Here is a 13,277-nt window from a genome sequence, read left to right as displayed (position 1 = left end):
TTGTACATGGGTAAAATGGCTACCTCTGGCCCCTAGCAATAGACAAACACACAGTTGTTGGATTATACAAAATATCATAATGTACTATTCGCCCATAAATCTCAGAAGTCATAATATAAATTTACATGAACTTTAGGAAAACACATAGCATATTTTATCAGACATCTTTATATTTTTTATTTGATTAGTCTAGTAGTCCTTACCTAATATATACATACTAGCAGCCCGTCCCGACGTCTGGTTATGAATTGCTGCCGGCCAGTATATTGTTTTGTATGATTTCGTTGTGATAGCATTTCTTATCTGTGACAGGCCTGTGAAACGCTCCGATTCACAGTGCACTGCTGATGCACTTCAGAGTGAGCGTTCAGTAGTGTGTGAACTCGAGTTTCCCTACTTTATTTTTCCTTGCAATATTATATGGCGCGAACTCGACAACATGGCACGAGCACAATTTACATTACAGAAGAACACATTCATTTGTGGTAGGCACGGGGAGACAAAGCGATTTGCCTGGAATCCCAGGATGTTGAGCTGATGCCGAGATTCAAACGTAGCTCCCCAGCTCTAAAGTTCGCAATTCTAGAACTTGTGGCGGGAGGTGTGTCTAAAAGTGTATGTCGGTGCTGGCCATCAATGAGAGAGACCTGTGCATTTTTCAAATCGGTGGTGAAAAAATATGAGTATGTTGCTGGAGATGTGGGCCGCCGTGCCACCAATGTACTTACCGGGGGAGGGTAAACACCCATTATTCCTTATTCCATTATTACACTTTCTTTCCGCATACCATCACTCCGCATACTTTCATTACAAACGTACCATGACTCCGCAATGCCATTATAACGCATGACATTACATTTTATATGCTTTTACCACGCATACATTTACAACGAAATTCGTTGTAAATGCATGAATGGTAAAAACATGTTTAAAAAAAAATAAAAATTTGGGATAAGGTAAGTATGGGTATAGGGGTATATGTTTTGGGGTACTGAGATGTTTTGGGGTGTTTGGGTATTTTAAGGGTTCAGATATAGTTTTGGGTTATGGGGTACAGGGGTAGTTTTAGGGTTTAGGGATAGGTATGGGTTTTGGGGTACAGGGGTATTTTTAGGGTTCAGGGCTAGGTTTGGGTTTTGGGGTATAGGGGTATTTTTAGGGTTCAGGGGTAGGTTTGGGTTTTGGGGTACAGGGGTATTTTTAGGGTTCAGGGCTAGGTTTGGGGGTACAGGGGTATTTTTAGGGTTCAGGGGTAGGTTTGGGGTACAGGGGTAGGTTTGGGGTACAGGGGTATTTTTAGGGTTCAGGGCTAGGTTTGGGGGTACAGGGGTATTTTTAGGGTTCAGGGGTAGGTTTGGGGGTACAGGGGTATTTTTAGGGTTCAGGGGTAGGTTTGGGGGTACAGGGGTATTTTTAGGGTTCAGGGCTAGGTTTGGGGGTACAGGGGTATTTTTAGGGTTCAGGGCTAGGTTTGGGTTTTGGGGTACAGGGGTATTTTTAGGGTTCAAGGCTAGGTTTGGGTTTTGAGGTACAGGGGTATTTTTAGGGTTTAGGGATAGGTTTGGGTTTTGGGGTACAAGGTATATTTATAGGGTTAAGATGGGTTAGTGTTTAAGGGTGTTGGGGTATTTTAAGGAGTATGGGTGGGTTATGATTATGGGGTGCAGGGGTATTTAAAGGGAGCAGTGTGGGCACCCGGAGCTGGAATGTGCAGAACCTGAAAGAAAAAACAATGAAATATTGGGCACAACGCTCACTTTCCATAATCCCGCACACCCCACAGGACACGATATGAGACATGGCATGAAAGGCGGAACGTACCACACGCCCCCAGCGTTTGTCACGCCCCCAGCACACGCCCACAGGACAACGCAGACAGGCCCACAAGGGACTACTTTGCTGGCACGGTTCTTTTACCTTTTAAATGTATATGGTGGGCGTCTGCATAGCCTATGACCTTCTGCTGCAACTGCCCTTTCCAACGCTGTATTGGGTGTTGTGATTGGTGCTGTGGTTCCTGAGAATATCCACCTCAAAGGTTTGGGCTCTCTCTTTATTATATTAGTACTAGCAGCCCGTCCCGACGTTGTCCGGGTAGGCTTTGCGAGGGTACTCAGCAGCATCGCCGCTCCTCCCCCACCAGCCTCGCCGCTCCTCCCCGCCGCAAAAAAATCCCAATCGTAAACTTCTCACCAACATCACGCATTTTTAAATCTGTGCAAAATGTAGTTTATGTGAAAGTAGAGCAGAAACTTCGTCATAAACCACGTCCATTCAGGATATTGAGTTCAGCCAGTACTGCGTGACAGAAAACACGTGCACACAACACACAGCTGCGATTTCCGAGAACCACGGCCCACTGGCTTCTTCGGATCCTAAATTCGCTCCATGAGAACCCCACATATTTCCCAGCTGCCTGTCATACAGCGGTGTGCATATGATCGGATGGAGGGAGCCGGGCTGCCTCCTGGGCAGACAGTGTGTGTTTGATTACAGCCTGTCAAGTTCACACCCTGGGCTTAAATTATGCCTTTTTAAAACCCAAGTCCCCTCAAGTTACACCCTGAATGAGCTCAGGTGTACCAGCTATTGGACAATGTGAAGCCTGCAGCCCGCTGCAGCGATTAACTCCACAGCTTCATAGCGTATGGGTTTCCTTTTAAACATTTAGCGCCACAGTACTGACCTGCATCGCCGCTCCTCCCCCACCAGCATCACCGCTCCTCTCTGCGCTGGGCACTCCAGCTATTGGAAAATGTGCAGCCTGCAGCCTGCTGCAGCGAATGACTCCACAGCCTCATAACGCATGGGTTTCCTTTCAAACATTTAGCGCGACAGTACTGACCCGCATCGCCGCTCCTCCCCGCTGCTCCTCCCCGCGCTGGGCACTCCATCAGCTGGGTACTTGTGTCGGTCCCGCGCTCTGTCCGGACACCTAACGCCGCGTTTACGTACCGCCACACGCCATTGCGCCTCTGGAATGCCACGTGCATATCACTGTATGCATACGCCCAGATTACTTTTCCCCTAACGTTCTTTCCCCCCCTAAATGTATATGGTGTGGTGCTGTATAGCCGATGTCCATCTCCTGGACCTCCCCTTTCCAACGCTGTATTGGGTGTTGTGATCGGTGGTGTACTTTTCGAGTTTACCTGCCTCAAAGGTTCCCAGTTCTCGCTTTATAATAGTAGTATAGATAGATGTATTCTCACCCTCATGATTATTGTATCAGCTGAATGGTTATTAGAACTCCCTAATTATTTGTATGACAAACCATGAAAATTCCTGCATACCTCATAAAGTCATCGCGTCACTTGTCGAATAGTGACACTTCGGACTATCCCCTCCGCAATCAGCTCTCGTGTCTGTGCCTCCAGAATCTTTGTATCTCTTTACACTTTATTATCTAATTGTATTCCATTTGGAGATTGGAGGAGGAATGCCTGCACAGTTTCTGGTATCTTCTCTCCAGAACACTAACAGAGCCTCTGTCGCAGAAGCACACTGAAGGCAGGCAAATGTAGCCATTTCTATTTCCTTTCAAGTCTGATTTATACGAGACAAGGTGGTCTTGAAGCTCTAATCGCTTTATGTAGCTATGGAGTTTTTGGTGTAGAAATCGCCTAGTTATCTATTTTGTTAGCATTCCTAATGTCAACTTGAAAGATCTGGAAACATCTCACACTCTGTGAAGTACCATTCAGAATTTTAGTTTTGTAGGCCCTAACCCTGTTTTGTACATATATTCATTCATTCTCTACCTCTCCCCCTTAACCTTCCCTTGACCTCTCCCTCCCTCCCTCGAGACCTGGCTTGAAAAATTCCCAGGCACATATGGCAGGTTATTGTATAATTAAATAAGGTATGGCATGCCCAAAGCTTGATTAAATCAAAATGTGTAACCGTTTAAATTGCCCTAATCAAGTGCCCCTAAAATCTATTTAGTCCAGAGACACAAAAATCCATATTATACGATGACAAAAATACAATCGGAGTATAGCTTCTACTGTCTGGCCATCATGGATGTCACTGTCATTATGTGTCATCATAATGGTATCTATGGTTCATGCCCAAGATTTTATGTCACGTTAACAAGATGCTTTTCTGGGGCCATATACTAGATGAAAAGATTATGCATACCAAGAGAATCTAGAGACTAACCTCAAGTTGCAAAAGTATTGTTTTAATGAACTAACCTGTCCACTTTACTTCACATAGGAGGCTCATGTACCCAGGATTATTCTCCCATATTCCAAATAGAATCCTTAAAATGTATTATCAATATGAACCTGAGAGACGGAAAAAGTTTTGGGCAGTTTGTGTTTTTCAGTTGCTATTATGATAGTTTTAATTAGACTATTTTTTGCAACAGGGCTCCTTTCTAATATGAATTGTTCGGTAATAATTTTCAATATGGATGCTAATAAAGAGGACAAAATAACATTTTGAAAATCGTTTTCATAATTATTATACATCAAAAGAAAAGTAATGTGCATACAGTGGATTTTACTAAATAGGACATAAAAAGTGTTTCTTTAAAAAAAAAAAAACAATTCTAATGTGCACCTGTGTAATTGTTTGAAAAACTGGAAGATGTTGCATTTGCATCTTACATGAGGCAGTACCAAACTCACTGATAATATGGACATTCATTCCTAGTGCCCATTCAGACATTGCATCTGGTTTGAGTGATGGAAATGAGGGTATTCCTGCAGCTGGTGGTAGACATGAAGGGCGAACAACGAAGCGTCATTGCCGGAGGTCTGTGCGAAGCCGCTCACGTAATGAGAAGATTACTAGACCAAAACTCCGAATCCTTAATGTGAGTAGTAGCTTATTCTCCTAATGTCATATAGCAGCACCTACAGAAGTTCAAATACAGAGCAAGTGTACCGTTTCTGTTTGTACTTAGTTGAACTAACCATAGATTCTAAGTCTTCCTTCGTTAACAACTACTTCAAAGTTGAGCTGTGATGCCCAAGTTCTCTAATTTTATTTGAAATGTTGGCCTATACCTCTTTTTCATACCAAACTGTAATGTAGTGCCATTTAAAAAGCGTAGTAAATGACCATTTTCATTACCATACACCTTCCTCAGAAAAAGGGGGAGTTTTTACATTATTTTTATTCATTTTTGTTGTATTTTTTATTTGAGCACAGATTTGCCATATCTTCAGTGGCGAAAGAGGTATAACAGACTGTTCAGGGTGTTTCATGTAGATTTTGGAGGAACTGACAGACACCTCTGGTCTCTAAACCCCCCTGAGGCAAATTTGCTTTTGGCCTAACTCCAGTAGAGTTGCTTTGAAGTTTCCCCTGGAGAAAAATCTACCGGAATTGTAAAAGGGCCCTCCTAAGTTATCCAACAATACAGCACCATTTCTTTAGCTATTTTACTACCATCTCATTATGCTGCTTGTGTGCTATATCTGAATGTAAATGTAATGTGGATACCTCAGTTCCCCATGCTCAGACTGCCAGTTCTACATGGACAGTAGTTTTTGGTGGCACTCTTGGTGTGAACCTTGATGAGCCATGACAAAAAAAATCATGCAGGACTCCTTGAGTTTATGCCCCCTACTTACTCGTAAGAAAGGGGATTTAGTGAAAGCTTTTGCAGCTATTTTTAACTTTGCTAGCAGAGTGGGAAGTAAACCAATAGGGGCTCTTCTGAAGATCTTCCAAGCCAAATGTATCTCTAAGGTATTTTACGGGAGCGGGATCTGGGGCCATATCGAGGCAGGCACCTTGCAAAGTGTTAAACTCCTTTTTGCGATGGGTCCTTTCGGTCCTGCAAAGCAACACCGTTTTACATTATGCACGAAGAGCTGGGGATACCTTTCATTTCAGATGAACTCACCTTTTGTCCCCTGGCCTTTGTGGGTTAAGATTTGGCCTAAGCAAGAGAACACACTTAGCAAAGACGTCCTACGGGATTGTCTTTCCCTTTCCATATCTCGCGTATTGGATGGCTTCAGTACATAAGAGTTGCCCTCTCCAGGCTAGGCAGAACATAACTATTTACCAACCCCTTGCTTACATGTTAGAGGGATCTTGTTTGGGCCAAAGAGTGCCTTTTAAAAAGGTGCTGCCCACTCAACCGTGCTTCGTGTTCCCCTCTCTCCTCCATTTGTTTTTATACCGCCGATATTCTTGTTTGTTTCGTTTTTTTTTGCAGATTCATATAGCGCAAATTCGACTTGAAGGTATTTGTTGTAACCTGTATTCTAGTTATCTGGTTACTTTCCCCCTATCTGCTCAGCCAGTGTGAATATGATGCATGGAATGTTGGTGTGATGGTCTTGAATGGAATGTTTGGGTGCCTGGATGCTTGAGTGTGACAGTTGGAGTATGGGCTGAGCAGCAGGCAGACTGCTCCTGGTGGAGGGGTATTTCTACTACTTAGCTACATGTACTGGGGGCGCTAGAGGGCGCACAGCAAGATGGCCGCACTTCTGTGAGGCTCTGCCTGACCGAGCCACAATCCGACAAATATCTGCTGCATCGCTCTGTTTCTGGACCTGCTAATAATCTGAGCTGCCCCTAACGTGCGGTGGTCCTTGAAGGTGATGGAGTCCTTGCTGGGCCCTGCTGTCTGCATGGTGGAGGCCGCACCACACTGATGCCGATCTGCTATAAAATGGTGGCCGCCGTGGAGCTGGAGACCGCCTGGAGCCGGAGACCCTGCCCGCCTGCATCATACTTCCGCGTGACACCCTATACTGCGTGGGGGGGAGGCCGTGCCGGTGCCTGCCTGTGCTGCGAAATCGCCTGAGCCTGGTACCAGAGGAGAAGAAGATCGGTGGCGGCGGGCGGTGGTGCGGCCTATGGGCCTAGACCCTCGGAACGCCTGGAGTGCGGAAGGCCCTGGCGACTGGAGAGCCCTAGCTGGGGCGTCCCCTCTGACCGGTGCCCGTTGGCGCTGGTGGTGGTGGGTGGGGCCGTGGCACGACTGAGGCCCTGGTCGCAGAAGGGGGTTCGGGCCCCGGTGTTAGCTGTGTCCCGCGTGCTGCGGACGGTGCGGGGTGTTGTGCTTCGGTGAAGCTGTGGTGAGATATAGAACTGGCGGCTGGGGGACACTATTGCACTGAGACCGTCAGTGTCGCCCCGAGGCCTGCAGGGCTGACCTGTTGACGGGAGGTGACTACCTTGGAGCATCGCTGGGTACTAGGAATCAGGCCTTGGAGTTGGCTCCGTCCTGGGCCCCTCTGGGAACTTGACCACTTGGGGTGCTATTGGACGTGGGGCCCCAGTATCTGTTCCTCTCTGCACCAAAATACGCACAACAACTTACATTCCCAATTATGGGGCGGACAGATAAGAACCAGTCACGCCTTACTTTTTAGTCCCGCAGGGCTCAAGACACCGCAGAAGGTGGCCTCTGACTCAGAGGCTGATGTACACACAGATAGCCCCCCTCGCTCGAGGCCACATTGGTGGCAATGCAACGCATGTTACAGTCAATAGAAGGTGCGATGACTGCGGTGAACCATGGGCTGGATCACATGTCTTCTCAATTAGAGAAACAGAATGCCCGAATGGGTGAGAAGGGAACAGCGGGTCTCGGCGGCGGAAGATGGGCTGTTCAGTGTCTGACAAAACCTTGAACATGGACAAGGTGCGATCCCTTATTCAAGCTAAAAATGAGGATTTAGATGACCGGTTCCGGCTCAATAATATCCGCATTACCGGGATTCCGTAATCTACAAATGTGGGAAAGATGGAGACTTATGTAGAGCACCTCATTACAGGCATCTTTGGCACGGAACAACTGTCCAGAATGTTCATTGTAGAGCGAGCTCATCGCTCCCTGGCAGCGCGCCCGGTCCCGGGAGCCAACCCCGACCTATTATAGCTCGTGTTTTAAATTACAGGGACCGCGATGCCATCTTGCGCATGGCTAGGGAGAAGGGCACAATTTTGCATCAGGGTAATAACACTTTGGCCTTCTTCCCTGACTTCACGGTTGCTGTCCAGGCTGCCCGGCAGGAGTTTAGCACTGTAAAGCAGTTTCTGCGAAATGAGGAAGTTCCTTATGCCATGCTTTATCCCGCCCGACTTCGCATAGGTGCGGTGGGAGAGAATAAGATCTTTACCGCCCCAAAAGCTGCAATGGAACCCGCTAAGTCACTGAAGCGTAGGAAGCGAGACTCTATGGTGGCTCTTGAAGAGGAAGACTAGTAACTGCTTGGGTTTACTGTTATTAGATGTCGTGATTATGTTTTGTTTTTTTAGATATACATTTTTTAATTTGATTGTCATAAACATTTTAAAAAAACATACATGGTACACATCATAATAAAAGCTTCACATTTTACAGCACACAAATGCGCAACCCGCATCGCAGGCACAACAGGTCGCCTTAGTACATCCGTATATTCAATTTCCCCTCGTGAACCCGCCTCCCCCACCTCTTTTGGTTTGGAAATGAATTTTTCATTTTGATTGTCATAAACATCAATAAAACCCTGCAAGATGCATACCATAATAAAAGCATTACGTTCTACGGCACACCAATGCGTAACCACCATCACAGGCACAGCACATCGCCGTAGTACATCTGTGTATTCGATGTCTTCTCTGGAACCCGCCTCCCCCACCCTTTTAACCCTCATGCGATACTTCATCATCCTGGTCTGGCGGAGGATCACAAATGTCACCTCTATATGCATTCCATTTTCCCAAGATCTTACTCCACTTCTTGGGGCATCCCCGATTAATGTATACCGATTTCTCGGCAACCATGGTAGTGTCAACGTCCCTCCCCCATGCAGCCAGGGTAGGCACCTCCGGCGCGCCCCATTTCTGGGCTATGTTTCGCTTAGCAATCATGATACTCAGAGTAGCCCAACCCTGATTCAAGCGGTTTAAGTCATTTGGCTCCCACACATTTAACAGGCATCGTTTCGGTTCCGGTATTAGGGAAACTCCTTCTACCTGGGAGATCGTTCTCATCACCCGTCTCCAATACTCCGTTATTTTAGTGCAGTCCCATATTATGTGGAAAAAAGTGCCTGTTTCTCCACAGCCACGGAGACAGAATGGGTGGAGCGCCCTACCTATTTTGTGAAAGGTGTGCCTGGTGTAGTATGAGCGATGCAATATTTTTAGCTGCACTAGCCGGAGTCTAGAAGGTATGCCCACTTCCCTTGGAGAGGCCAGTACCTCCTGTCACTCAGACTCATCAAGGTCCCCCACATCAATGGACCACTTATCATGCAGGGAGCCCGTTGGATCTGGCATATTATTTACTAGTTTGCGATAGGTGAGGGAGGTGGCTTTCTTCTGTATATATTCTGTGAGCAGTCTATCCTCCAGGGGGGAAGCCTCCGGGATCTCCGTGCCAGGAGGCAGCACAGTCATCAAGGCGTGCCGGATCTGGACGTATCCAAATCGTTCCCCATTTGTCAGTCCATAGTCTTGCTGAAGACTCTCAAATGGCACCATTTCACCGTTGTGCCATAGGTCGCCTACCGTGGAGATGCCTATGTCGTCCCATTTATCGAAGCCCTTGGTATTTCGAAGCTTACAGAGACGTTTAATATCTCACAAGGGAGTAAGTTGGGTCATGACCCCACGCCATCCGAGCTTGGCGTGAGCAATATGCCAAAGGCCCGTTGTGTGTTTTAGAGGACCGAACAGTGTCAGTGTTTGTTTCTTGTCGTAGAGAGGCGACAGCATACCCCTTGTACCCAGTAGTGTCCTGTCCGCCCGGAATGGCGGGTCATCCTGCGGAGCATGCAGCCATTGGTTAACTGCCTTCAGCTGTGCTGCCCAGTAGTAGAACTGTATGTTTGGGAGGGAAATCCCTCCATCGTACCACCCACGCATTAACTTGGACTGTGCTATGCGTGCTGGTTTATTGCCCTACAGTAGGCCAGACACCTGTGCTTCAATAGCCTTAAAGTATTTTGGGGTTACTAAAAAAGGCGTGTTCTCCAGTGCATATAAAAACAGGGGCAATGCCATCATTTTAAATAGGGCCGCCTTGCCCAACAAGGTCAACGGAATAGTTTCCCAGTGACTCACATCCCTCTTGAGATGGTCCAGGGGTGGCTGTAGGTTTCTATCAAAGAATTCTGATGCATCCCTAGTGACATATATGCCCAGATATTTGAATGTCCCCTCCGCAAGTCTAAGCGGGCAATCCGAAGGGAGTTGTGGGGGAGGGCCATAGAGGACATACATGACCGATTTTGACCATTTTATTGTATAGCCTGACGCCGTCCCAAAAGTCGTACATATGTGAAGAGGAGACAATATAGACCGTCTAGTGGAGGACAAATACAGCAGTATGTCGTCCGCGTACAAGGAGATTCGGTCCTCCCAGTAGTCTGTCCACCTGAGCCCCCTGATCGTTGGATCCCACTGTATCCATACCGCAAGCGGCTCCAGCACTAAGGCAAACAGGAGCGGTGACAGTGGGCAGCTCTGCCGTGTTCCCTGCGACAGGGGGAAATCCTCCGAGATATGACCAATGGCAGCAACATGTGCCACTGGGTTAGTATACAAGAGCCGGACCCATCCACAGAAGTTGGGACCAAAACCGAGGTGTTGGAGCACTGCGAACAAAAAGGGCTATTCGGGCATCCAGTGATAAAACTACAGCCAGTTCCTGTAAATAATCTGCCCGAGCAAGCACTCCATGTAGGCGCCTCAAATTGAGGGCCGTATTTCTGCCGGGCATAAAACCTGACTGGTCTGGATGTATTAGGGATGTTAAGTGAGGTGTCAACCTAAGTGCCAATAATTTGGCGAGGATTTTAGCTTCTGCATTAATTAAAGATATCGGGCGATATGAGGTGCATTGATACGCCGGTTTATCTGGTTTTGGTATAGCCACTATGGTGGCCGTGTGTTGATCTAGCGGGAGCTCACCTCTTTCAAAACTGTCATTGAACATGTTAAGAAGATATGGCGTGATAGTTCCCGATGTCTTTTTATAGAGTTCAATAGGTATGCCATTTGGTACCAGTGCTTTACCCGACTGCAGTGCCCAATGGCCTTCTGTAGCTCCTCTGCTGTGAGGGCTGCGTCCAAGTCAGTCGCCACCTCTGGGGTGAGTTTGGGCATATTAAGTTCTTGTACATATGTGAGGGCTTCCTCTAGGGCCATGTCGGAGGTAATGGCATAAACCAACCGATAGTGCTGTGCCAGCATGTGCACTATCTCCTGCGGGTCTGTCGTAGTCTGCCCCTCCGCTGAGGTGAGCTGCGCTATCCACCTGTGACCACTATCTCGTCTGTCCAGCCATGCCAGTAATTTTCCAGCTTTGTCGCCGACCTCGTACACTTTATGACGTGTGGCCTGTATTTTGGGTCTAGTTAATTCTACTAAATGTGCTTGGTGTTTTTGCTGTGCGAGATGTAAAGTATTGGACGTCTCTGCAGTTTGGTTCGCAGCATGTTGGACTTCTGCCTCATGCAGATCTAGTTCCAAGGCATGGAGTTCCGATTGTTTTTCCCTTCTATGTGACGTAATGGATGCTATATCTTGGCCCCTGAGTACAGTCTAATAGGCCTCCCAGAGTATGGATGGGGAGTCAACTGACGAGGCGTTTTCTTGAAAATAATTACTGGACATTGTATCGATTTCCTTCTTAATTTTGGGGACCTGCAGTATCCAGAATGAATCGGATATATAAGACGCCGTGTCAGATGATGGTGAGTGTATGTCAGAATCAGTGGGGAGTGATCAGATACCCCTCTTGGTGTAATTTCTACACTCAATTTTTTTCAGGCTACCAGTGGATCCCAGGAAATCTATTCGTGTCAAACTATTGTGTACCCCCTCCAGATATCAGTAAGCCCTAGTGCTTCTAAAAAAAACTAAACGTGTCACTCCCCCCCTGGCCGCCCGTGCCGGGTATCTGTCCATGGTGTAATTTATGATGGTGTTGGAATCTCCTCCAATAAGTAGATCCCCCTCCGGTAGGTCTAACAAGAAGGCAGAAAGATCTGGGAGTGCCACGGTGTGAAGTACCGGGGGTACATAGGCAGATACAATATTGAGAGGTCTCCCCTCCCATTAAGCGTTGACGGCCGCAAATCGCCCTGCGTCGTCGATTTTAACCTTATGCACCAGTAAGGGGAATTGTTTCCTGATCAGTATGCCCACACCTTTGGACCCAGAAGTAAACTCAGAGTGTGCCACCATCCTATAACCCCATCTATCCATTGCTTTAGTGGCATTTCCCGTGAGTTGTGTTTCTTGTAGCAGCACCACCATTGGTGCCCTCCTTTAATAACAGTGTAACACTAGGCCGCGTTTTATTTTGTCCCCCAACCCCCGGACATTCCAGGTGAGCAAGGTGAGTGGCGGCACGTGTCCCGGGGAGTCTCTGTTCATCATATCAGTTTGAGTGCTGTGTATTGCCATAATCAGTGGGGTCCCCAGGGAGGGGAATTAGTTGTAAATGTGTTCCGCATGGGCCATCGCGTGTGCTGAAGGTGTCCAGATGTGTACCATAACTAACTTGAGAACAAATTCTAATACAGAACCATGATAACCTTCCCAACCCAGCCACCTCCCTCCCTGCCTAGCGGAATCAAAACTACCCGCCACCTCAACTCACCAGAGTGCTTTAAAACCCAATCTTTAAACATTACTTGCGTATACGGGAGCGGGAAGTCCAAGGAAGACCACGTTCCTCCTCTGTCCCAGTGTCCATATCGTGTGTGATGTCTATATCAAGACTGTGTTCGACGTGATTTCAGGTGTGCAGTTCCTCCATGGAATCTACCAGCCGGGCAGATACAACACCCGTGTCGTCACTCCCCGGGTTCTTCATGTAGTTGGGCCCCCTCATTCTCACCTTGTTCAGTGGGCACAGAACTGTCCTCTGTCGAAGCGGTGGCGCCCCTGATGTTCTCGAGCAGGCTTGCCCACCCGGCGCCAACCCTCCAACCAGTCATGCGCCTCCTCTGGCGTTTCAAAGAACCATGTCTTTCCGTCCGCCACCACCCTGAACTTAGCCGGGAAAAGCATCGAGTACGGCATCCCCCGGTCCCTTAGCGCCTTTTTGACATCTAGGAAGCACCTTCGACGTGTTGACACTGCTGCCGTATAGTCCGAAAAGAAGGAGATCACTGAGTTGTGAAGCTTGACCGGTGGTGCCACCCGGGACGTTTGGAGAATGACGTCCCTGTCACGAAAGTTAAATATGCGAGCCAGAACAGGACGCGTTCAACGGAGAAATAGTTGGAAAGACCTTTGGGTTGCAGCCTTGTTTTTATCAAATCCTCGATGTAAAGATCCATAGCGGGGTTCCCTTCCGT

General features: G+C 47.5%; 1 protein-coding gene across 6 annotated transcripts in view; it reads left to right on the top strand.

Moving 5' to 3' along the window:
• Positions 1 to 13,277, top strand: part of WNK1 (WNK lysine deficient protein kinase 1) — a 1,347,111-nt gene that overhangs the window by 823,137 nt on the left and 510,697 nt on the right. For all 6 annotated transcript variants that reach the window (XM_078673696.1, XM_078673699.1, XM_078673700.1 and 3 more), the window contains one exon: positions 4,660 to 4,822. In XM_078673696.1, the coding sequence (XP_078529822.1) occupies positions 4,660 to 4,822 (163 nt within the window). The remainder of the gene's footprint in view (positions 1 to 4,659; positions 4,823 to 13,277) is intronic.

This window comes from Lissotriton helveticus, chromosome 1_1, assembly GCF_964261635.1.
Source record: "Lissotriton helveticus chromosome 1_1, aLisHel1.1, whole genome shotgun sequence".
In the NCBI taxonomy this organism is placed as follows: domain Eukaryota; kingdom Metazoa; phylum Chordata; class Amphibia; order Caudata; family Salamandridae; genus Lissotriton; species Lissotriton helveticus.
The sequence above is the reverse complement of the archived record's forward strand: the minus strand, read 5'-3'. Positions and strand labels throughout refer to the sequence as shown.